The sequence below is a fragment of the Tenrec ecaudatus genome, chromosome 12 (assembly GCF_050624435.1).
Source record: "Tenrec ecaudatus isolate mTenEca1 chromosome 12, mTenEca1.hap1, whole genome shotgun sequence".
Classification (NCBI taxonomy): Eukaryota; Metazoa; Chordata; class Mammalia; order Afrosoricida; family Tenrecidae; genus Tenrec; species Tenrec ecaudatus.
The window spans coordinates 5,979,066-6,004,262 of NC_134541.1; the positions used below are offsets into that span (position 1 = coordinate 5,979,066).

The 25,197-nt window shown below is 42.7% G+C and overlaps 1 protein-coding gene and 1 pseudogene across 1 annotated transcript in view; both read left to right on the top strand.

Moving 5' to 3' along the window:
• LOC142423224 (uncharacterized) overlaps positions 1 to 15,265 on the top strand; it is a 33,964-nt gene extending 18,699 nt beyond the window's left edge. Inside the window, 5 exon segments of the mRNA XM_075528450.1 lie at positions 1,450 to 1,689; positions 1,867 to 1,925; positions 11,155 to 11,281; positions 13,335 to 14,979; positions 14,981 to 15,265. Of these exon segments, the coding sequence (XP_075384565.1) occupies positions 1,662 to 1,689; positions 1,867 to 1,925; positions 11,155 to 11,281; positions 13,335 to 14,979; positions 14,981 to 15,044 (1,923 nt within the window). The 5' untranslated portion in view covers positions 1,450 to 1,661 and the 3' untranslated portion in view covers positions 15,045 to 15,265.
• LOC142422186 (large ribosomal subunit protein uL2-like) lies at positions 6,968 to 7,724 on the top strand (annotated as a pseudogene).
• Positions 15,266 to 25,197: the final 9,932 nt, after the last annotated feature.

Consider the following 25,197-nt stretch of genomic DNA (forward strand, 5'->3'; position numbering starts at 1 on the left):
CCCCAATAAAATGATTAAAAAATAAACCCCTTAAGTCCAATGGTTATAGTAAGTTTGAGGTAAAGCCCATTTCTCTTGGTGGAGTTTTTCGACATTGAGGCTTGCTATGGCTGGTGAAGGATGTGCTCTTGACAGGATAGAATCTCAGGGGACAGCAATTAATAGCACATGGCCTGGGTCACCACAGGCTGGATAGAAACTAGGTCAAAAGTATCCCAATTATTAAAGTAATACTGGGCTTATTCACCCCTTGAGTTCTATATAAGTATTGTTAAGCACTTATTCCAGTAAGTTGCTTCTCCCTCTTTACCCACCTAGGGAAGGGGTAATGCTTCACTCTCCCCCCAATTTGAGCTCTAATGGTGAAAAACAAGAGAAAAAAAGAATGTAAAAGGAAACATAAGAATAAGAAAGGAAAGCCAAAAGGAAGAAGAGAAAGAACTGGAGAGAAGGGGGTTGGCAGGGCCAGAGTGGGACAGAATATACAAAAAGGAGAACAGTGTGCATGGCCAAGCCCGTGACCTGAGTCACTGGCCTTTGCCCACCTAGAAGATGTGAGAGACAGATAACTGCTTGCTCAGAGGGAAGTTCTTAGGTGATCAAAGAAGACCTGTGCACATCCCACCTGATCCTGGAAGGAGTTCTATTTGTGCACAGTTTGCTTTCAGAGGACAGGCTGCTCATCTAGCGCTGTGGTTCCTCTGGTCTCAGCAAGCAGAGGATGCCACAAATGAGAGTGATGTCCACCTAGCACCCAGTGCAGCACGTGACCCCCCTCTAGCTTCACGTGGAGTAGTGGCGTGGCAGAGGATATGTTGTCACTCACCACTTAGAGGTGAGGATTTGAGCTGTCTTCCTTTTGCTCCTCAGCCTCTAGTGTGGGCCTTTGCTGGTCCAGGGGGACAGAAGTGACTGTCATCAGGTGGGAGTCCCTGTCAGACACTGCTTGTGAAAGGTAACCGTAGTTGGCACTGTGTCAGACACGCTGACAATTCAGTTGCTCTGTCTGTGTCCTCACTGCTTCAATTTGAGCTGTTTGGGTGAGAAGGGTGCAGTCCTGTTTTGCAGAAAAGAGCGAGTGTCAGGCAACAGACGTGAGGGCTTGTAGACCAGAAATGAATCAGGGTAGACACCTCTGGCTGTTGACTGAGGACAATGGGAAAGGACAGGATCCCTATGAAGAGGCCTGGGTTTAGGGCAGGGGTTCTCAATCTTCTTAGTGCCGTGACCCGTTAATATAGTTCCTCATGTTGTGGTGACCCCTCCACACCATAAAATTATTTTTGTTGCTGCTTCATAATTGTAGTTTTGTTACCGTTATGAATTAGGTGACCCCTGTGAAAGGGTAGTTCGACTCCCAAAGGGGTCGTGACCCACAGGTTGAGAATTTCTGGTTTAGAGCCTACAATTAAAGATCCAATAGCATAAGAATGCTTCTCCATCCCACAGGTCCTGGTTACATGAAAACAAGGAAGCCTCTACCTAAGTGAGGGATGACTTTGTTACCCCCACAGGCAGCAGAGGTGCACCTGGAGATGAAATGACTTCCAGCTGGCCCTGTAGTAGAATTTCCAGGCTGCCACTGCACTGACTCTGCATGTTCCGGTCCTTATACTCAGAGCAGGCCTGGAAGACCTTGGCTTGAAGGGACGGGGGAAGATATGGACGCCATGAAGAAGCTCACAGAAGGTGAGAGTTGTCGAGGGTCTGGGAGGTGAAGAGGGGACCTAGGCTCCAGATTTAGGTGAGAACCCTGTAGAGACCACAGCGAGTAAAGTAGCTCCAGTTTTCCCTCCAATAATCAGAACTATTGACTGAACATTCTGGGCATTCTTTCTCACAGCCTTTCTTACTTTCTTTCTTTAGGTTTGTCTTCTAATGATACTGACTGGTGCCAAGAGAAACAGCAGGAAGTCCAAATACTGGTGAGTTGGAATCAACTCATGTTTTTGAATTTCTGGTTCATTTCTAGAAAATAGGCCTATCTTCTCTGTTACCATAAGAGAAAGCGACCACCATTTACACAGTTCACGCTTGTGTGCTATATTAGTTGTGGGTTTTTTGTTTTTATCATTTTATTGGGAGCTTTTACAGATGACATAACATTCCGTAGTTCAGTCACAGCAAGCAATTTGTTCAATTGCTGCCTCAATCATTTTTAAACCATTTTCTTTTTTCTTGAACTCCTTGATATCAGCTCCCCTTTATCCCCTTTTGCCCCCACCCTAACCCCCAGGAACCATTTTTATTATGATTATTATTTGCCACCATATCTTACACAATCCAATCTATCCGTTCACTTTCTATTCTGTTGTTCCTTCCCATCAAGTGGGGTTATTCAGTCATCATGCTATCACTCCCTATTCTTCCCTCCACCCTCTTTTCCAGTATCCTCAGGGAATCATTACTCCTCTCACTGTTTCTGAGGGTTGTCTATCTTGACCAAGTACTGAGCCAAGGCAGTTACATAATCTCAACTTGAGGAGGGGTGGCGTCTAGCCTGTCAATCATGTCATAGCTTGATGACCTCATTTGGAGGCACAACAGAGAAAAATAGCTCACTGGAGGCTAGACACACTCTTGCTGCTGCTTCTTCCTGCTGATGAGCCACATGGAGCTATGCTGATGGAGCTAGAGCCCTGGACCTGGAGGAGCCACATGGAGACCCACGCCAGTGCTGAGATACTTCCACCACTACTGGAGCCTTAGACTTTCCACACACTGACCTTTGATCTTCCTGCATTCCACGTCATTGCATGTGTCATATGAGTCTAAAGAAGAATTGATGGACGAGTTTAAGACATGGGCTAATATTGGTCTTATGGACTTGATCTGGACTGGGCTGGGATGTTTTCTCAATATACAATTGTTCTTTTATATAAAGTGCTTTCTTATACACATATGAGTGTCTATGAATTTGTTTCTCTAGTCTCCAGTCGACCCTGACTAACACATAAGCAGTCTTTTTTTTTTTTAATCATTTTATCAGGGGATCATACAAATCTTTTTTTTTCTTTGCCCTAATCATTTTCTTCATAAGCAGTCTTAAATATACAAATGAACATACGCAAATCAATTTCAAAATATGTTCTTTCTTTTTGAATTCCTTGATATCAGCTCCCCTTTATCCCCTCCCACCCTACTCTATCTACCAGATGAGTGGATTTTTCTTTCATATATATGTATATATATATACATATATATATAGCTATATCTTATATAATCCAATATATCCATTCATATACCATTCTGTTTGATGCCATCAAGAGGAGTTATACAATCATCAATGTTATCAGCTCCCTATTATTCCCCCTCCCTCCACAAAAAAACCCTCCCCTTCTCCAGTACCCTCAGGGAACCATTACTCCTGTCACTCTCCTAAGTAGGCATCAATCTTGATTACCATATAGTGATCAATCTTAAATATACAAATAATATATGGAAGTTAACATGATTAATGAGGTAAAACAAGTGAAAACTATAATAGTAAGGGAAGGAAATTTTAAAAAACAAGACATTAGTTATGTGGTTCATCAGTGCTATACCACATCCTGGATTTATTATCCCTTCTGTGAGGCCCTTCTGAGAGGGACTGTTTTATTATCGTACGGTTGGGTATTGGGTCTCCACTATATCCATGCCCTTTCACATCAATTTGGTTGCTCGTGTTTGAACTTCTGATACCTCTTCCCTTCCACACCTTGTGATCACACAGGTTGCTGTGCTTCTTCCATGTTGGCTTTGTTGCTTCCCTGCTAGATGACTGCTTGTTTAACTACAAGCCTTTAAGACCCCAATGCTATATCCTTTAATAGCTGGGCACTGTCAGCTTTCTTCACCACATTTGCTTCTACAACCGTTTTGTCTTCAGCGATTCTGTCAGGAAGGTGAGGATCATACACTACCTCATTATTAGAACAAACCATTCTTGTACTGGGGTAAGCTAGAAGTAGAGGCTCAGCATCATCTGCTTACCTGTTGCATTTGCTTATATATACTTATATAAACAAATACATATATTTACGTTTTCCCCTACTTTTCGTTTTCCTCTTACCCCATTATTATGTTTACCCATCACTCACCTATTAGTAATGTTTACATTTTATTTTGGTTCCTGGAAACCTACCCCAGATTAATATTAAGAATCCAGGGAATTCTAAAAAGAAATCTATTTTTTAAAGGGGATTATAATTTTTAATGTACTTCTAACTAAATTATTCTACAAAATAATCCACATCACTGCCAGAGAGTTGATTGCTATTCATTGGGATCTTATAGGATAGGGTAGAACTGCCCCTATAGGTTTCTGAGACTGTAAATCTTTTTATTTTTTCAGTTTTTATTGGGACATAATCCACATAGCATTCAATTTACCGTATATACTCGTGTATAAGCTGAGCTTTTCAGCACAAAAATGTGCTGAAAAACTGTGGTTCGGCTTATACATGGGTCAGTGGTACCCCAGCAAGGTGTAACATCTCACTGGGACCCCCAGAGATAATGGGATGAGCGCCTGTTATCTTGCGGGTGATTGCCGTTTCTCCGCTGTTCATGCAAAGTCCCGCTGACACTGCAGGGCTATGAATGTTTGTTTACTCACATCTAACCAATCAAAGCCGTCTTATGACGTGTATCTTTGAATAAGCCTTTTAAAGACCGTGTGTGAAGGATGTGGCATGAATGGATGTCATCTGGTCAAGCTCGACTAACAAAAGGAGGAAATCTCGTAAAGCCTGACATAGAGTTAATAGCAAAGTGGGTTTGAGATGCATGGGAAGACATTCCAGAAGACATGGTGCGACATGCCTTCCAGAAATGTTGTATTAGTAATGCTATGGATGGCAGTGAAGACTGCGCTTTGTATGAAAATGACAGCTGTGATGGTGATGACAGCGATCTCAGTGAGGACAGCATCTATGATGACCTCACACCAGCTGAAGCTCTGCATTGGGATACGGATGATGATGAGGAATCCAGTTTTGAAGGATTTTAACTCTTTACATTTTAGCTTGGTTGCTGATTGAGCTCAGGGAATAGTACTCTTAAGGTATCATTGTTGATACCGTATTGTTTTGTTGAACCTATTTTCCACTTACTGTGCTGGTTTATTAATGTTAAATGACTTGACCTTTTATTTATGTTTTTTATTTAAAATAAATATTTAAATACATTATCCCACTGATGTCTCAATTTTTAGTAATTTTATTTTCATTTGTTTTGATTATTGAAACTCACCAATAGCTTCTGCATTTTCCACCCTAGGCTTATACTTGTGTCAGTCAGTTTTTCTGGTTTCCCAGTAATAATTAGGTACTTCGGCTTATACTTGGGTCGGCTTGTATTTGAGTATATGCGGTAATTGTTCGATCATGTTAAAAAAAAGTGTACAATCATTACCACAATTAATTTCAGGACATTTTATCCCCCACCCCCTTATTAAGTCACCTGTAAAATCAGTTGTGTAATCACATTCAGTTGTAGTGCTTCCTCACCGCTTCTCCAAGCCTACATTCCCTACAGAACCTTGCATCAGCAAAGACCCAGAATAAAAAATCACATCACTGTGAATGAGGAGATGTGCAGAGTGGAGACCCAAAGTCCATCTGTAGGCAACTGGACATCCCTTCACAGAAGGGTCTCAGGGAGGAGACAAGCCAAACAGGGTGCAGTATAGCACTGAGGAAACATACAAATGTCCACCAGTTCTTTAATGCTTCCTCCTCACAACTATCCTGATTCCAATTTTACCTTACAAATTCAGCTAGACTAGAGGATGTACACTGGTACAGATAAGAGCTGGAAACACAGGGAATCCAGAACAAATCAACCCCTCAGGACCAATCATGAGAGTAGAGATACCAGGAGGGGAAGGGAAAGGTTGGGGAGAAAAGGGGAACTGATTACAATGTTCTACTTATAACCCCCTTCCTGGGGGATGGACAACAGAAAAGTGGGTGAAGGAAGACATTGCTTAGTGTAAGACATGAGAAGATATTAATAATTTATAAATTATCAAGGGTTCATGAGGGAGGGGGAAGAGGAGAAGCTGATACCAAGGGCTCAAGTAGAAGGAACATATTTTGAAAATGATGGCAACAAATGTACAAATGTGCTTGACACGATGGATGTATGGAGTGTGATAAGAGCTGTACAAGCCCCCAATAAAATGATTTAAAAAGCCAGAAATCTTGCATCAGTTATTATCTCTATGCATGCACTCCTGTTCTTCACAACTGGTAAACACAACAGAAACAGTAAAAAACAAAACCAAAATGAAGTGATAAGGATAAAACAATAGTAATGAAAAATACCAACAATGAATGAGCAAGAAAGAAAAGACTTCCATCAGTATTTGAAAACCAGGGAAGGAATTTTTGACATGGAGTAAGCAAGAGATCCTAGCATCTGGGACAAATTTAGGTTGTATCTAGGAGGTCAGCTGGCCACGTAAGTATCAAGCTTGATCCAGCATGATCAGGATTACAGTGATCTATGTTTGCTAATAAGGCTGTTCCAAACCTTTGCCTGTGGCTAGACGAGATCTGCAGAGGCTTAAACTGACTAAGCTACTCTGCAGATGGGTTGTGGGCTCCCACCGTCCTCCACACCCTGCCTTCCACAAATTGAGTGTTCATAATTGCAGCTCTGATACTTTGCCCGTCCTTATATTTGAATTGTGTTACTGCCATCTGTGAGTCATACAAGCTGGTGTGCTTCTTCCATGTGGACTTGTTGACTCCTTGATTAGATGACTGCATATTTGAATTCAAACCTTTAATTCCCTAGATACTATTGTGATTGACAGTCGGGCACTATCTGTTCTTTTCACTACACTTTGCTGTAGTACCCGTTTCTTCAGTGATCATTTCACATAGGCCAGTATGGAGCAGGGCCATGTTATTAGAATGAACTGTTCTTGCATTGGGCTAGCTCTCTTCGGGCTTTGCTTGAAAGCAGAACTGCCGCCATGGTTTGCGTCATCGGCTTCCATGCGCATGTGAAGCATCTTAAGGGCGCTGCACAACTGCGCGCCGTGGACTTCGCCGAGCGGCACGGCTACATCAAGGGCATAGTGAAGGGCATTATCCACGACCCGGGCTGCAGCGCGCCCCTCGCCAAGGTGATCTTCAGAGACCCCTACCGGTTTAAGAAATGAACCGAACTGTTCGTCGCAGCTGAAGGCATACACCAGCCAGTTTGTGTACTGCAGCAAAAAGGCCCAGCTCAACATCGGCAATATTCTCCCGGTGGGCACCATGCCTGAGGGCACCATCGTGTGCTGTCTGGAGGAGAAGCCTGGAGACCGAGGCAAGCTAGCTCGGGCCTCCTGGAACTATGCCACTGTTATCTCCCACAATCCTGAGACCAAGAAAACCTTAGTAAAGCTGCCCTTGGGTTCCAAGAAGGTCGTCTCCTCTGCCGACAGAGCTGTGACTGATGTGGCCAGTGGTGGTCGCATAGACAAGCCCATCCTGAAGGCTGGTCGGGCCTATCACAAGTATAAGGCCAAGAGGAACTGCTGGCCTCCAGTGCGGGGTGTGGCCATGAACCCTGTGGAACATCCCTTCGGAGGTGGTAACCATCAGCCCACTGGCAAGCCCTCAACCATCCGCAGAGATGCCCCTGCTGGTCGCAAAGTGGGTCTCATTGCTACTCGCTGGACTGGGCGGCTCCGGGGAACCAAGACTGCAGGAGAAGGAGAACTAGGGCTGAGGACTCAATAAATTCTTTTCTCCTGTCACCTAAAAAGAAAGAAACAAGCTAAAGGCCGGAAAACAAAAACCCATATAAAGAAAAAAAGTACAACATTGTAAATCACTACCAGGGCATATAACGGGATACCCCCCTCAAAACTGGAATTGTGCTGGGTGAGGCAGAGCTTTGTAGTACGCATGTTTTCACTAGGCAAGCATCTTGCAACTTATGGATTAGTGCACCCAGTGGCATTGCCTGAGAATGTTCTCTCTGGTCACAGTGAATTTTCATGTAAAAGCAGTTTGGCTCTAACCTTGTTTTTGGTATTTTACAATTGAAGAGAATAGCACGGGGCTGTGAAATTTTGGTTCCTGCTCAAGAAAAATTCCGCAGAAACTGTTGTTACAGGGACAGCACTTTGGAAAGAACTCAAACGTACGAGTGGTTTTCTCATTTCAGAAAAGGTGAAATTTCAATTGATGACAACCCTTGTTCTGGATGACTGCCACCTTCTCAGACAAAAATATTGACTCATAGTGCTTTTGGAGTCTGTTCTGCCAGGTCAATCTGTTAAGCAAGCTTTCTATTTAGAGGCTCTGAAAAGATTATATAACAGTAGGGGGCAAAATAAGGCCTGGTTTGTGGCAGATGGGGCACTGGTTTTGCCATGACAGTGCACCTGCTTACACAGCCATCTGAGTGCGCCGGTTTTTGTGCTCCATGCACTTTACTCTCCTAACCTTGCTCCATGCAACTTTTTAATCATTTTATTGGGGGCTCGTACAACTCTTATCATAATCCATACATCCATCCGTTATGTCAAGCACATTTGTATATTTGTTGCTATCATCATTCTCAAAACATTTGCTTTCTGCTTGAGCCCTGTTATCAGCTCATTTCACCCCCCCACCTTCCAAGCTCCCCCTCCCTCATGAACCCATGATAATTTATAAATTATTATTTTGTCACATCTTACCCACTCCCCTCACCCACTTTTCTGTTGTCCATCCCCCAAGGAGGAGGTTATATGTAGTTTCTTGTAACTGGTTCCCGCTTTCTACCCCACCCTCCCGGTATCACCACTCTCAGCACTGGTCCTGAAGGGATCATCTGTACTGGATTCCCTGTTTCCAGTTCCTATCTGTACCAGTGTACATCCTCTGACCTAGCCAGATTTGTAAGGTAGAATTGGGATCATGATAGTGGGGGCCCCAGGGAGGCACTTAGGAACTAGAGGAAAGTTTTATGTTTCATCATTGCTATACTGCACCCTGACTGGCTCATCTCCTCCTCCCAGCCCTCTGTAAGAGGATGTCCAGTGGCCTACAAATGGGCTTTGGGTGCCCACTCTGCACTCCCCCTTATTCACAATGATTTGATATTTTTCTTTTGTTCTTTGATACCTGATCCCTTCAACACCTCGTGATCACACAGGCTGGGGTGCTTCTATGTGGGCTTTGTTGCTTCTGAGCTAGATGGCCACTTGTTTACCTTCAAGCCTTTAAGACCCCAGATGCTATATCTTTTGATAGCTGGGCACCATCAGTTTTCTTTACCACTTTTGCTTATGCACCCATTTGTCTTCAGCAATTGTATTAGGAAGGTGAGCACACGATGATATGATCTTTGTTCTTCGATGTGTGATACCTGATCCCTTCACCTCATGATCACACAAGCTGGTGTGCTTCTTCCATGTGGGCTTTGTTGCTTCTCAGCTAGATGACCCCAGACGCTATATCTTTTGATAGCCGGGGTAACTTCTTTCTGTTTCCACAAATGAAGAGATACATGAACTGATAGCAATTTGATGATGTAGAAGAGCGAAGAAAAAAATGAGGGAGGTGCTGTCAGCCATCCACACGGATGTGCTTGAAAAATCTTTCCAAGAATGTTATCTCAGAGTTGATGAGTGTAATGCAGAGTACTTTGAAGATGGTATTATTGTTTTGTAAAATAAAATACATAACTTTGGGGAAATTTTTTCTGGGTTTTATCAGGGGGCTATTCCCTCTTATAAGGCAATTACACTGATGACATCAATTTTCCCAATGACTCAGCACTCAGGGCATGTAAATCTTTAATGCAATCAAGAGCCTCATCTTTCTCCCCTGTAGTGGCTAGTGGTTTTGAATTACTAACCACTGTACAACAAGGTCACTGTGCAACTGTGGACATAATATCCTCTGTCCTCTATACTGGGCTTCTTTTTGCTTTTTAATTATTGATCTTTTTAAACGGTAGAAATAGCATAATAACAATCAATTTTTTTCCAGTTACCATCATGTAGCTTCAGCAGGCATCTGTAATGGGCAGTCTTTGTCCTAAGCATGTGATCCAGTGTCAATAAATGTAAAATATCAGAATATGCACTTTTCCATGTTCCTGTTCACTTCTGGCATTAGCTGCCCACACTGGATTTCTTTCTCTGATTCAGAAACTCAAACTTACTGTCACCAAGTCTATTCCAACTTCAGCAACCCTATGGAACAGAGAAAAACTGCTTCTGTGGGTTTCTGATTCCGTCAGTCTTTACAGGAGTAAAAGCCTCTTTCTCTTTGACCCTATTCACAGAGAACTAGGTCAGACCTAAGAACTTCAAAGGTACTATCTTTCAAATTGCCACATGGACAGATTTTCGGTTCAAGTTTGAGAGTTCACACAACAGCCTGGTGGCAACAAGTTTGGAGAGTCCCTTTTTCCTTAAGCAAGCCTGCGTGCAACTTATCTGCCCTTGGGCTCACTGGGAAAACATGGATGCTACATCTGACCTCCCCTGTATGGAGAAGGAATATCTAACTTTGAACCCAGTTCAAGGCCAATTTCTACCAGGCAACGGTCACCCATGCCTCTACCCTCCATTGTCCTTTCCCTGTTCTGACACCAAACACTCCTCCCAAGGCACCCTACATCTCTGCTGGGTTTGATAGTTTGCCCCAATGCCTCTGCTCAGTATGCCTCTTTGCTCCTCACAGATCTAGGTATACAGGCATGACCAAAGAACTATGTGCTCAGAAAGAATTAGATGAACTTCTTTATATGTAGACTCTTCAGGGTCAACAGTTAAACTCTCGTGAAAACCAAAGATGATGTTCTGATGGATCCCTTCCTTTTAGTTGTTCCTAGAAGATGTTTGTGATCCAGTTGCCTGATGGGGAATACTAAGTTCTTTTGAGGTTAAAAGACAGCTGAGGGTAACACACCTGATTCCAGGAGGAGTTCCTTCCTGTCCAAGTGTTGCTCACCTGGTGCTGTGGTTCCGGATAATTTGTGCTCTCCACAGATTTTTGTAACAAATCTGGAGTACAGGCATGTTCACCATGTATGAAGAACTTGCTATGGAAAGCTTGCTTTGGAACTAGCTAGATGAAGTTCCTCAGATGCAGATTCTTCAGAGCCCCAGTGAACTCTGATCGTGGGAGTTGGTGCTGTTTTGCTGCATTGATTTCTTACTCATTCTAGGAGCCAGTTACAATCGAGGATGTCACTGTGCTTTTCTCGGAGGCAGAATGGAAGACACTGAGCTCTGAGCAGAAGAACCTGTATGGAGACGTGATGCTGGAGATTTATAGGAATTTACTCTCTTTGGGTGAGAATGTGCTGTTTTCTCTTTTACCTTTGCACATGTTTATTGGAGCCCTACTGTGTGCCCAAAAATGAGACCTGGTTCTACATACCAAACCTGGTTTTGGAACATCATCTTTATGAACTATGTTATGCTACTAGACTCAATTGACCCCTTACCATGGGGACAACTTCAAACCAGTGAGTCGCCATAAGTGCCACTTGTGTGCTTTATTACATACATGAAGACATTTGCAGCACACAAACATTTTTGTGCATGTCCCATCCTATACATGTATGCATACATAGCTACTGCCTATGTTTGTTTCATTTCAAGGATTAAGCTGTTAAACAAGATGGTTTTGATATTTTTCTGTTTGGTCATAAACTGTAAAGTGTTGCCCTGCAATTGCAATGCCACCTGAAGGGGTTAACTAACAAACTGTGTTAGAGAAGTGTCTACAGACTCCTGAGCAAATGGCATGTTTGCAAAAGGGATCGGTGGTAATGGCGGGAATTTTTCTGAGGAGTAAGGAGCCCTGGAAGCCCTGTAGTTTCAGAATTGGGCTAACTGCAAGATCATACAGCCCCACAGAGGGGTGTTCTAGAGTAGAAGTAGCAGAAAGGAAAGAGAAGAGAGAAAACAAAAAGCGGACAAAGAAACTCTGAAAGAGACTGAAAACTGGACACAGTGAGAGACCTGGAATCGGCCCAGGGACAGAGACAGCAGCCCCAGGTCTCACACGGTGCATGTGTAAGTTAGTGGGGACATTCGAGAAGAGTGTTTTGCTCAGGAGGCTGACAGGACACCTGCACAGTAGAGAGCAGCTGAGGGCTGCTGAACTGAAGAAGGGAGACGCTGCTGAAATCCCTCCTGATCCTGAGCTGTGGCCTGTCCTTTAGTCTACCACCTAACTCTAAGTATGGTCTGCGAGTTCTCTGTGGCCACTGTAATGAATTATCACCCCTCGAGGAGAAGTAGATTCACCCATGGGGAGGATGGCTACTCTAAGAACTGATTTAACAATTGAAGGTTGGAGGAAGGACTGACTGCCAAATCATGTTACTCATCCATCGACCAATCCTGATCATTCACTCAAAGATGGTCATATTCAAGTGCTACACCTCTGACATTTTCACACAGAGACTGTCTCCTATATCTGAGGCCCATCAGACTGAGTGGCTTCATATTTCATCAGTCCATCTTTATAATAAGAAAAATCATGAAGATTTCTATGTAATCATAGGAACTGTTATTTCCCAGTAATAGCAAAAGGATAAGGACAGGATATATCACTGTGAGTGCCTGTGGCTTAGAGGGCTTTAGGAGAAAGAACAGGCCAGGCGTAGGAGAAGCTGTTTACAGAGCAGAAGCAATATCTGATCCTTCCTTGAGGAATTCTAATCTGGCTGACATGTTGCAAAGGTTTTGAGCGTGGGTTATCTGGATTTCAGTAAGTAAACCCATTGTCATTGAGTTGATACCAACTCACAGCAGCCTTATAGAACATGGTAGATCTGACCCATTAGGGTTTCCCAGGCTGTGAATTTCTCTAGAAGCAGACTGCAGCACAGTTCTACCACGGAGCTGTTGCTGGGTTTGAGGTATCATCTATTTGGATGGCAGCCCAGCGCTTTAGCCACTGCTCTACCTGGAGTCCTTCTGGATTGCAATAAGAAGGGCACTTGATAAAAATGGAACATGGATGACCGGTTGGTGGAGAAATAAATTGTGTTTGATATATGGTGAATGACAACTGTGAGTGTAGGATTGTTAGTGCCATCAAGAGTACTCCGACTTTGAGTGAACACATATGTTCACCAAGATGGATTAGCACAGCTCCCTCGGCCTATGGCCCTCTAGATGCAGATTGATTGAAAATCACTAGGCCACCTTCTGAACCATCACCCTTTCAGCTAGTAATCGAGTGTGTGTGTGTGTGTGTGTGTGTGTGTGTGTGTGTGTGTGTGTGTGTTTTCTTGATACTCCACCAGGCAGATGCTGTCATAAGAGAGAGCAGCAATGTCCAAGCAGCCCTACTCACTGCTGCCCTAATAGAATTTTCTCTCTCCTGTAGAACCAAAATCACAAATCTATTCCTGTTTCTCCTGCCTCCTGGATTTCCCTTGTCAGCAATTCCTCTGGCAGCATGTGCTTCAGATCTTCCCGGACTTGTATACAGAGGATCACTTGCATCCAGGAGAGTCCAGCCCAGGGCATCCAGAGCATCAGGATTCTGATCAGAACTGCACCAGTGAAAACACAGAAGGACTGGAAAGAGAAGTTTCCAAACCCTTGTGTGGGAGCACAGAGGAGAGGGAGACCTCATGGGCTTTATTCAGTCCAACCTGGGGTGAGTCAGCAAGCCCCAGGGAAGGCAACACAGTGATGGCAGTGGAGGCCAACTCAGCCCCAAGTGAAAAAAACTGTGGGGAAACAGACAAGGGTTTGAAGAGATTAGAAACCTCAAGGTTTGGAGTAATTACTTGTAGAGAGGATGAACCAGACTGCAGTCTGAAATTAGACTTTACAAACCAGATGGCCCCCTCTCAGAAGTCACAGTTATCCAGTGAGTGCTACCAAGGCCTTACACAGGAATCCTTTTTCCTTAGTCAACAGAGGACCCACTCAGCAGAGAAACCTTACATGTGTAAGATATGTGGGCGAGGCTTTAGCCCAAAGTCGACTCTCATTGCACACCAGAGGATACACTCGGGAGAGAAACCATATGTGTGTAAGGAGTGTGGGCGAGCCTTTAGCTGGAAATCAGATCTCATCAAACACCAAAGGATACATTCAGGGGAGAAACCACATGTGTGCAATGTGTGTTGGCGAGCCTTTAGGCTAAAATCAACTCTCATCATACACCGGAGGACACATTCAGGGGAGAAGCCACATCTGTGCAAGGAGTGTGGGCGAGCCTTTAGCCAACAGTCACATCTCAAAAAACATCAGACGATACACTCTGGAGAGAAACCACATGTGTGTAAGGAATGTGGGCGAGGCTTTAGAGACAAGTCAACTCTCATCACACACCACAGAACCCACACAGGTGAGAAACCTTATATATGTCCGGAATGCGGGCGAGGCTTTAGTGACAAGTCAATTCTCATCGCACATCAGAGGACACATTCAAGCGAGAAACCTTACATGTGTAAGGAATGTGGGGGAGGCTTTAGCAGAAAGGGACATCTGAATAAGCACCAGAGGATACACTCAGGGGAAAAACCCCATGTGTGTAATGAGTGTGGGCGAGCCTTTCCCTGGAAGTCAGATCTTAATAAACACCAGAGGATACACTCTGGGGAGAAGCCACATGTGTGCATGGAGTGTGGACGAGGCTTCAGCCGAAAGTCCACTCTCATCAGACACCAGAGGACACACACAGGTGAGAGACCTTATGTATGTAAGGAATGTGGGCGAGGCTTTAGCCAAAAGTCAACTCTCATCACACATCAGATGACACACTCAGGGGAGAAACCTTACATGTGTGAAGAGTGTGGTTCAGGCTTTTCCTGCAAAGCAAATGTCATCACACACCAGAGGATACATTCTGGGGAGAAGCCACATGTGTGCAATGAGTGTGGACGAGGTTTCAGCCGAAAATCAACTCTCATCAGACACCAGAGGACACACACTGGTGAGAGACCTTATGTATGTAAAGACTGTGGGCGAGGCTTTAGCCAAAAGTCACCTCTCATCACACACCAGATGACACACTTGAGAGAAACCTTACATATGTAAGAAGTGTGTGTCAGGCTTTTCCTGCAAAGCCTTTTTTTATTAGTCAGGTTGTAATACACATATCATTCACATAGAGTACAATATACAATTGCTACCACAACCAGTTTCCAAACATTCTTTTTCTTCATGGTCTCCTTGACATCGTCTCCTTGGTACCCTACCAACCACCACTGTACCACCACTTTTATATAAAGATATAGTATCACATCATTTTATTGGTAAGTTAATAGTGTATAATTATGTTGTTTTAAAATAAAATCATTTGCTTTTTAAAGACAATGCCGTTTCATTCACTTGTCAATTTTTTCAGTGCTGTGGAGATAGTGCTATAAGAAATGTCTGGAAACGGAATTTTAAAAACCTTCAATGGGTCCTTTCTTTCTTGTTCTTTTCCTCTTTTCAGCCTTTCATTGTGTGGTTGGATGAAAGTTGACAGAGCAGAGCAGCTCTTTCTTCCATAGTTCACGTGCATTGTGGCTCATGTTGTTGAGGGCTGCCCTCATATTGTGCCATCATTCATCCCCTTTCCTCCCCGTGTTATCCCTTCTTTCCTCACCCTTCTGAGTGCTCTCCTGCTACGCTGACCTTTTGATCTCACAGGGTTGACTATTCTAAGGCACACCTCCCTAATGTTCCTGTTCCACCCATAGATCTGTCCATTGTTGGGTGGAAAACTGACCTGGTGGGTGAAGCTCACCTCCAAACCTGAAAGGTGACTAAGGATCATGGTCTTGGGTAGAGTCCATCTGCCTTTATGTAACCAATAAGACTTTTTTGTTTTTAATTTTAAGTGTTGATCCACATATTTGTCCCACCCAATCCAGTTCCTAATGTGATGCCTTTCAGATCAGCTGGCAGTAATAGCCAGCCATGATCCAGTTCCTCTGACCTCAGGGTATAAGAGACTGATACTTGAAGCGTCCATTAGTCTGATTGTTCTTAAAAATCCTCTACTTTCTTCACACTTCTCCAGATGGACAGAAAGCACCAGTTGCTATATATAGAGCTACTTATTTTATCCGAAGAGCTCAGTCAGTACTCACCAAGATAAGATGTAGAACTCTTTTTGAACAATGGACTATGTGAAGCCAGTTGACTTCGATGCCTCCCGAGATCATTGTCTTAAGTGCCTGAGGCCCATGACTCCTCATAAGTTGTTTGGTTCTCTCTTAGTTTTCAGCACTTTGCCCTTATGGCCTCTTCCCAGGCACGGAAATATTTGGAGCACAGGTAAATATCCTAGTAGAAATACCTCTTGTGGAACCTATATGGGGGGCTTCAAAAAGTTAGTGGAAATTTTACATGATTTAATCCTATTTTCCCATGAACTGAAGAACCCTCATTTATATTCATAAGTTTAGAATCCCACTCTCCTTTCCCCCCTCACTCCCCCTGTGCGTCTGTCTGTACATCCATGTGTAGATCACTGTCATTGCAAGATGGTGTGTGAGTCCTTTACTCATGTCATCTTTTCCTCTGACCCGCCTCCCACTGTCTTCACCTTCCTCTTAATATTTTCTGACCTCCCTCTGGTGGTGTATTGCCTATCCCTTCACCCTGAAGTAAACTGACCAAAGGAAAGCACACACATATAAAAAGACATTGGGGGGGGGGGAGCTCTTACAGCTCTTAAACAATCCATGCATTAACTGTAAGAAGCTCCATATTTGTTAGTTGCTAGATGACTTGCCCACTTTCCCCTCCCATCTCAGAAAGCTGACTTCTAGTTGACCTGCCTATTCCCCTTTCCCTTCTGGGATATCTCTACTGGTGATTAATTAAGTGTACTCTCATGTTCACGGGTTCAGGACCTTATCGTCTATTCTTACCTTGCAATGTTTTCTTGCTCTTTGAATTCTGGTATTGTTTCCTTTTTGATAACAGATGTACCTTGAAATGCTTACTTGTTCTTTTGAAGTTATTGTTTGTTTCTGTACATACTTACTTTAGTGTAGACAAATGTTAAATGATTTTTTGCCTTTAAAGACGAACTAAAAGGCGGGGTGGGGGTGGGAAATGAGCTGATCCCAAGGGCTCAAGTAGAAATAAAATGTTTTCAAAATGATGATGACAACAGATATATAGATGTGCTGGACACAATGGATGTATGTAAGAGTCCCCAATAAAATGCTTTTAAAATAAATAAATAAACATGGACTAAAATGTCCACTTAGGACTGCAATCAGTGAATCACCTTTAGATTCTAGCACTCCTGTTTTAACCAACTACTCTTCTAAATTATCAAGACATTATAGTGGCTGTCATTTTTTGAACCCACAACATTCTGGTGCATTGGCCAGGAATTCACCGTGTCCTGATGCCTCTGCCTGGCAGCTGTTCCAGGAAGTGTGGGACCTCTAGGGGAGGCGCCCCCTGATTTCACCAAGGCCCTGGACCTATATTCTCAGTTAAGAAGCTGCTTGGGGATACTGGAATTTGGCCTGAATCTCCTGTTCCTGGGTCTCCTAGACAACTACCCCCCTTTAAAAATATTTATATAATATTTTCATTCACATATCTTACTCATTCCAATATATGCCTTCCCTTCCTGTACAGTTTTGTTGTTCAATCCCATTGGGTTAGCTTATATAATCATCAGTGCTATCAACTTTCTCCCTCTTCTCCCCCAATTTCCCATCCCCTCAGGGAACCATTACTCCTGTCACTGTCTCTGAGGGGTCCTCTATTTTGATTACTATATACCAAGCTGTCTTAAATATAAAAATGAACATATGCAACTCTAACATGATAAAGGAGGTATATTACATAAAGACCCTAATAGTAGTAATAGGAAATCTTAAAGAACTAGAGCATAGTTGTGGGGTTCATCAGTGCCATACTACACCCTGGATTTATCATCCCTTCTGTGTGGCCCTTCTGATAGGGACTGTCCAATTGTCTTGCTGGTGGGCTTTGGGTTTCTACTACATCCATTCTTCATATTGATTTGGTTGCATGTTTTTTTTTAATTTCTGATATCTCTTCTCGTCGAAACCTCATGATCATACAAGCTGGTGTGCTTCTTCCATGTGGGCTTCTTTGATTCCCTGTGTTTAATTACAAGCCTTTAAGTTCCCAGATGCTATATCTTTTGATAGCCATACACCATCAGATTTCTTCACAGCATTTGCTTGTGTATCCATTTTGTCTTCAGTGATCATGTCAGGAAGGTGGGTATGATACAAGTCCACATTGTTAGAACAAACTGTTCTTGTACTGAGGTAAGATTTAAGTAGAGAACCAAAGTCTCTACTTCCTTATTTTATGAACGTATATATACATATATAAACAAATACACATATTTTCTTTTTTTAAGGTTATTGTCTCCTTTATTCCAAAAATAAATATTTCACTTTTAAAGTCGACATATTTCAAATCACATGAAGCACGGAAAAGAAATACAGTCCCTTTGGAAATCGTGAACACGTGTAGGAAAGGTTCATGTTCAAAACAACGGGGATAGGGGGGACATGGATTCCAATTGACTCGTGACCCCGAGACAACTCCTCTTGCCAGGCGGGGCTACCGACCAATTTCCCATGAGAAGAAGACACCTCCACACTTCTCTGAACGTGGAAAGGCACATGGAGTGGACCCTGAGGTGTATGGCACATTCACTGATACAACGTTCCCTATTCCCTTCCAAGAAACGCGGAGAAACTTTAATCAAGTCAAAGACCAGAGAAGACAGGGAGCTCCTGCTGGGAGCTCAGCATCTTGGAAACCCCTGAATATGACAGCCATTTGCTTGCTTCCCCCCTCCCTCGCCGCCTCTCCCTGCAGGCAAGTGCCAGTGGGGCTCACTCTGTGGTAGTGGGGCGCGTGGCCACGTACACAAACACCACGATCAGCAGCACGACCACGACCGGCGTGGGCAGCACCACCGTGGTGATCTGCTGCCGGGCTTCCTGCATGGCCTGCTTCTGCGCCTTCTTGTCCCTGGACGTCTCCTTCTTGGGCTTCCCTTTGAGCTGCCGCATCTTGCCTTGGGGGTGAGGGTGGCGCTAGGACGGTGCGTCCGGAGGAGTTCTGAAGAACCGGCCACTCGGCTCTAGACGGAACGTCCTTTTCTTCTACCAAGATCTCAGCTACTTCAATCATTTTAAGCAAGCTGGTTACCAGTAAAGGTGCCTTGAGAGTCCTGCCTACGCGACTGCTCCAGCGGGCTCGGAACTGTTCCTCCACATATTTTCATTGATAGATAGATAGATAGATAGATAGATAGATAGATAGATAGATAGATAGATAGATAGATAGATAGAGATACCTTTTCATTACCAGCTCAGCTGTGACTACTACTCCATCAGGTCTCAGTATTAGATAAAACAAAACAAAACATTTTTTAAAGAGAAACGTTTTCATTTTGAAGAAAAAAATGGTGTAGTTTTTAAGTAAACGGGTAAAGTAATGCAATGACACACCTGAAAAATCTGGTTTTTGGATATCAAAATATACAGTCAGAAAGGAGTATTTGTTCACCCATGGACAGTCCTGGTATAGAAGTGTTTTGTTTTTGCAGGGAAGAATAACAGTAAATAATAGAATAGGGTTTCTTGTCATTAGAAAGGGATATAAAATATTTTTTTTGATTACTGTGAAGTCTGGCTGTCATCCACCAGGGAATTGATAGGAAGATTAGGGGTAAGGGAGTTATATCCATTGAATGCCTATACTAAACAAAACTTAGGTGGCCATGTCACAACAAAGGGGTTGGAAAGAAATGGGGCACATATTAGACACTTATGGGAACAATCCAAAGGTCAGCATGCTCAGGCCAGTCACGTAGGCCTAGGTTAAGGAGAACCTGGACATACACAATAGGCACCAGCAACATCAGATACATCACACAGGCGCCTGAACTCAGCCATTCAGAATAGCCAATACCCCCAACCATGCCCCCTCAAGAAGGGTAGGAGGGATAAAAACCAGAGACCGAGGGCAGTTGCCCTCTTGTTCCACCCTCTTGTCCTGTTACTCCTTTCATGTGAGAACTTTGCCACAGCATCCACCACGTGGCCTTTTAAGCTTTCCAGGGATAATGTGTACTATCTGAGACTGTATTACCCGAAACATCCCTTTTCCCTCATAAAAATTACTTGGATTTCCAAAAGTGCTGCTACCACCTGAATTTATTTCAGCTTTGAGTAGTAAGACCTAAGAACTAGCAAGCTCCAAGCCCTTGTGGTTTGTGTCCACAGAAAAGCTGCGCGCACACACACACACACACACACACATGCGCGCGCAGTAAAGAGGTAAGCTACAGCTTTAATAAAGCGCACAGTCACTAAAGTCACTTCAAAAGGGATACAGTGGGTCCTTCTGGAAAGATGAAAAGGGACCACCTTAAGCATAGTTGATAGATACTTTGCTCTGGAAGATAAACAGGTCCCTCCTCACAGTTGAGATTAGAAAGTTGTCTCAGGGAACTTTCCTAGTTCTTATGAATGTGGGGGAGTGCAGATTGGGGACCCAAAGCCCATCTGTAGGCAACTGGACATCCCCTTACAGAAGGGTCCCGGAGAGGAGACGGACGGGGTGCAGTGTAGCAATAATGAAACACACAACTTTCCTCTAGTTCTTAAATGCTTCCCCTCAACCCCCACTATCAAGATCCCAATTCTACTTTACAAATCTGGTTAGACAAGAGCATGTACACTGGTACAGATAGGAACTGGAGACCCAGGGAAGCCAGGACAGATGATCTCTTCAGGACCACTGGTAAGAATGGCGATACCAGGAGGGTGGAGGGAGGGTGGGGTAGAAAGGGGGAACTGATTACAAGGATCTATATATAACCTTCTCCCTGGGAGAACAGAAAAGCAGGTGAAGGGAGATGTCAGACAGTGTAAGATATGACAAAATAATAATTTATAAATTATCAAGGGCTCATGAGGGATGGGGGAGCAGGAAGGGAGGGGAAAATGAGCTGCCACCAAGGGCTCAAGTGGGAAGCAAGTGTTTTGAGAATTATGATGGCAACAAATGTAAAAATGTGCTTGACACACAATGTATGGATTATGAAAATAGTTGTACAAGCCCCCAATAAAATGATTTAAAAAAGACTATTCTACCCAAAGCATCATTAAGACATCCAAGGATGTTACTCTGATAGTTTTATCTGATTGATATATATCATTGAATAATTACTTACATTTGATGATAAGCAATTTTACTTAATAAAACTATTTTAGTTGTTTTAATAGAGTCCCTTATGAATCTTCCCACTTACCTAGAAGCTTTACTGGTGAAAGAATGTTGTGTATTCTAGTCTACCAGCTGAAAATCACCTCAAGAACTGGGTTGAGAGTTTTAACATGGGCTTAGAAAGTTAGAAAGAAGACAGAAGGACTGATAATGAGTTTTTATGTTTTGCTTTTTGTTTAGGGGAGAAAAGGAGGGTCATTTTATCTTTAAGCAGATTGTCTGGTTATATCAGGTGGTGAGAAATAGTAAAGGCTACCTTGAGGGTGTTTGGTGAGTTTTAACAGCTTTGAGTGGAAGTGAACTTTCCTTTGGGGTAGAGAATACGAAATAATGACATGTTTTTAAACTTTTTAGATCAAATTTAGTGGAGTTATTGTTAAGATAGAAAAAGGATGGTGAATTACAAGTTATATGAGTGATCATGTTGAGCCAGAATTACAGCAGTGTCACACAGCCTTGAGTAAAGTAGACTAAAGCCCTATGTCATGCTGGTCAGGTCAAGTAAATGTTAATTATCATATTAAGTACATTTGACCAGTGGAAATAAAGTTAAGAAAACGTTATGTATAGATCATGCCGACAACTTCTCAATTATACGACAGAGAAATAGCAACAGAAGTTTTAGTAATGTGCGCTTCATATTATATGTGAAACCTCTAAGCATTGTGTTTTAAGATATTTCATTTTGGTCTGATGGTCCTTCTGACTTTTAAAATGAACCTTGTTTGACATTGTATTGGTTCAGGAATTTCCCAATCAACTCTCTCCCTCAAAATTTACACATATATTTTTACTGTTCTTGTTCGGTGCCATCAAGTTGTGTTTGACCCACAGTGACCGCAAGCACAACAGAAACACACCGGGTCCTGCGCCATCCTCACGTTTGTGTCTGTGTGTGAGCCCATTGTTGCAGCCATGGTGTCAATCCATCTCTGAGAGCTTTCATTCCTTTGGGTGCCTGTATCAGTCTGGCTTGACTAGAGAAACAAATCCAGAGACACTCATATGTGTATAACAGAGAGCTTTGTATCATAGAACAATTTTATGTTGAGATAACATCCCAGTCAAGTCCAGATCAAATCTGTAAGTCTGATATTAGCCCATGTCTGATACTAGTCGACAAATTCCTCTGCAGACTCATGTCAAATTCAAGTGCTACACTTCTGACATTTTCACACAGAGACAGTCTCCTATATTTGAAGCCCACTAGATTGAGTGACTTTATATTTTATCAATGCATCTTTATACTAAGAACAGTCATGAAGATTTCCTCATAGGTCATAGGAATTTTATGTCCAAATAAGAGCAAAATGCTAAAGACAGAATATATCAGTGTGAGTGCCTGCAACTTAGAGGGTTTTCTAAGAAGGAGACATCCTTTTGTAGGAAAAGCTGTTTACAGAGCAGAAGCAGTATCTGATCCTTCCTTGAGAAATTGTAATCTGGCTGACATGTTGTAAAGATTTATACCAGTGGTTCTCAACTTCTTAATGCTGCAAACTTTAATACAGTTCCTCATGTTGTGGTGACCCCCAACCATAAAATTATTTTTGTTGCTACTTCATAACTGTAATTTTGCTACTATTATCAATCATAATGTAAATAGCTGATATGCAGGGTGTATTTTCATTGTTACAAATTGAATATAATTAAACATAGTGATTAATCACTGAAAAATATGTAATTATATATTGTAAAATATTTATTTATAATTACAAGTCAATGAAATGTTGTCTTGAAGCATGGTGTAGCATGGGTAACAGTCTTCAAACCAGGTACTCATATGTGGGAGTATCTGCATGTGGGCAGACAGATAGAGGAGCGGTGTCTCAGTTCCTAAGACCATCAGAAATATGTGTTTTCTGAAGGTTTTAGGTGAGCCCTGTGAAAGGGTTGTTCAACCCCCAAAGGGGGCACAACCCACAATTTGAGCACCACTGGCTTAGAGTTATCTGGATTACAGTAGCGATATCTACTGTCATGGATTTGCTCACAACTCATAGGAGCCCTGTGTAACATGGTAGATCTGGCCATCGGGTTTCCCAGGCTATAAACTTGTATAGAAGCAGACTGATACACCACTCACCTCTGGAGGAGTTTCAGGAGAAACCTGACTGCCTACCTTCTGAATGAGGGTGACTGTCAGGAGCATCTAACTACACAAGTATTTACATGCTCTGTAACCTCGTGGAATAGAAAACTAGATGCTTTAAGTCTTCTACGATTGGTTGACTTGTTTCATCTTCATACACCAATCCTTTCTGATGTTTGGTTGTCCTTTTGATGTAGTAAAGTTTTTCATTAATTCATAAATCACTCTTATGTGACTCATTTGTCTTCCAAAAAAAAAAAAAAAGCAAATTCCAAACTAAAATAGAAACAAACAAGCCTCACTGCCATCAAGTTAATTCTGACTTATACTGACCCTATAGGACAGAGGAGAACTACTTTAAGGTTTCTAAGACTGTCAATCTTTACGAGAGGAGAAAGCCTGATGCTTCTCCTGCGCAGTGTCTAGTGGATAGACTTTTCTGCCTTCATAAAATATATCTGAATCAGGTGGCAGCCAATAGCTGACATAAATGTTGGATTAGAAGGGATGGCAGAAAAGCAGCCAGTGCCTGTGGAACAAGCACATCCAAAGCATTCCCTAACTCGCTTCCAGGAGTTCTCACTGGCCAAGCAGCTGCTATGTTGCTCTTAGGTGGAGAAGATAAGCCAAGTCTCTGTATCTGACTGAAGACTGTAGTGTCCCATAGGCCTCTGATGATCCCCATGCTTCCGAGTTAAAGTATAACAAGCATTCCCAGATGGTTCATTTACATGTAAGGGAAACCTCCAGTCATAATTGAGAACCCCAAAGTGGGAGTGGTTAGAAGGGATTGTTGGAAGGTCATGTATCTTCTTTGGAAAATGTGCAGATGTCCATTACTTCCGTCCTCAAGGCACAATATAAAGACTGGGCCAGGAATGATGTCCCCAGTTAGGACAATATCCACAATGCCCTAAAAAGTCTCTTAATTGCCTTTTAATGGTAGGCAAGGGAAAGGCGAATGTCACTCATTTCCTTTCTCTGTTTATGGAAATATCTTCAGCTGATATAAGATGTCCTTGGTGTTTGATATAGGTGTGGAAATTTGCAGGTTTTCTCTCAACACTTTGTTCCCCTTGTTGACCAGCTATTGTAACAACAGAATACTGTTTTCAACATCATTCTCCATGGACTTGGAATAAACCTGGAGTTTGTCTATGTACTCTTTAACAGTATTGTTCCATGCTTAAATTGAAATGGGTCAACTCTAATGACATTGTCTACGAGAAGTACTTAGAATTTTGGTATACTCCTGGGACAAAACTCTTGAGGAATATTATTCATTTTCCTAAGTAAAATAAAATAAAATCAGTTAACTTCATAAACTGGGATACTAAGTCACTGCAGAGATAACTGTAAACTACAGAGCATCACTTAGTTCTTGGGTGGAAAGTGAATGAGGATACGGGCTATGGCGAATTTCACTCACTGTCCTGTTGTCAATGCTGACTCATCAAGGTAGGTAGTAGTCACATGTAATTCCACACCAGAGACATTCTTAGGAGAAAGGCAACATGTGTGAATGTTGTTGAGGCTTTAGCCAAAAGCCACATACCATCAAACTCAAAAGGAATGAATATTTTATATCTCAGGCAGCAAGTTCATATGAATTCACTGTGATCACGACCACAATTGACAATCTGATGTCATCCTTGTCATGTTCCCTTTGCACCCTGTCATCACTTCATCTCTGAGAATGTGGTTTAAACGGAATCCTACAGGATGCAGTCTCCTGAGACTGGAGGAAAAGATACGCTATCTTTCCCTCGGAACTGAAGAAAACGCAATTCAACTTGTATTTGCTTTTACGATGAGAAGATCTTTTCCATGAGCTCAAGTTAAAGGAAGGCCGCCCAGCAGAACCCTCATCGCCGCGTTGTATTAAGAACCAGTGTAGCCC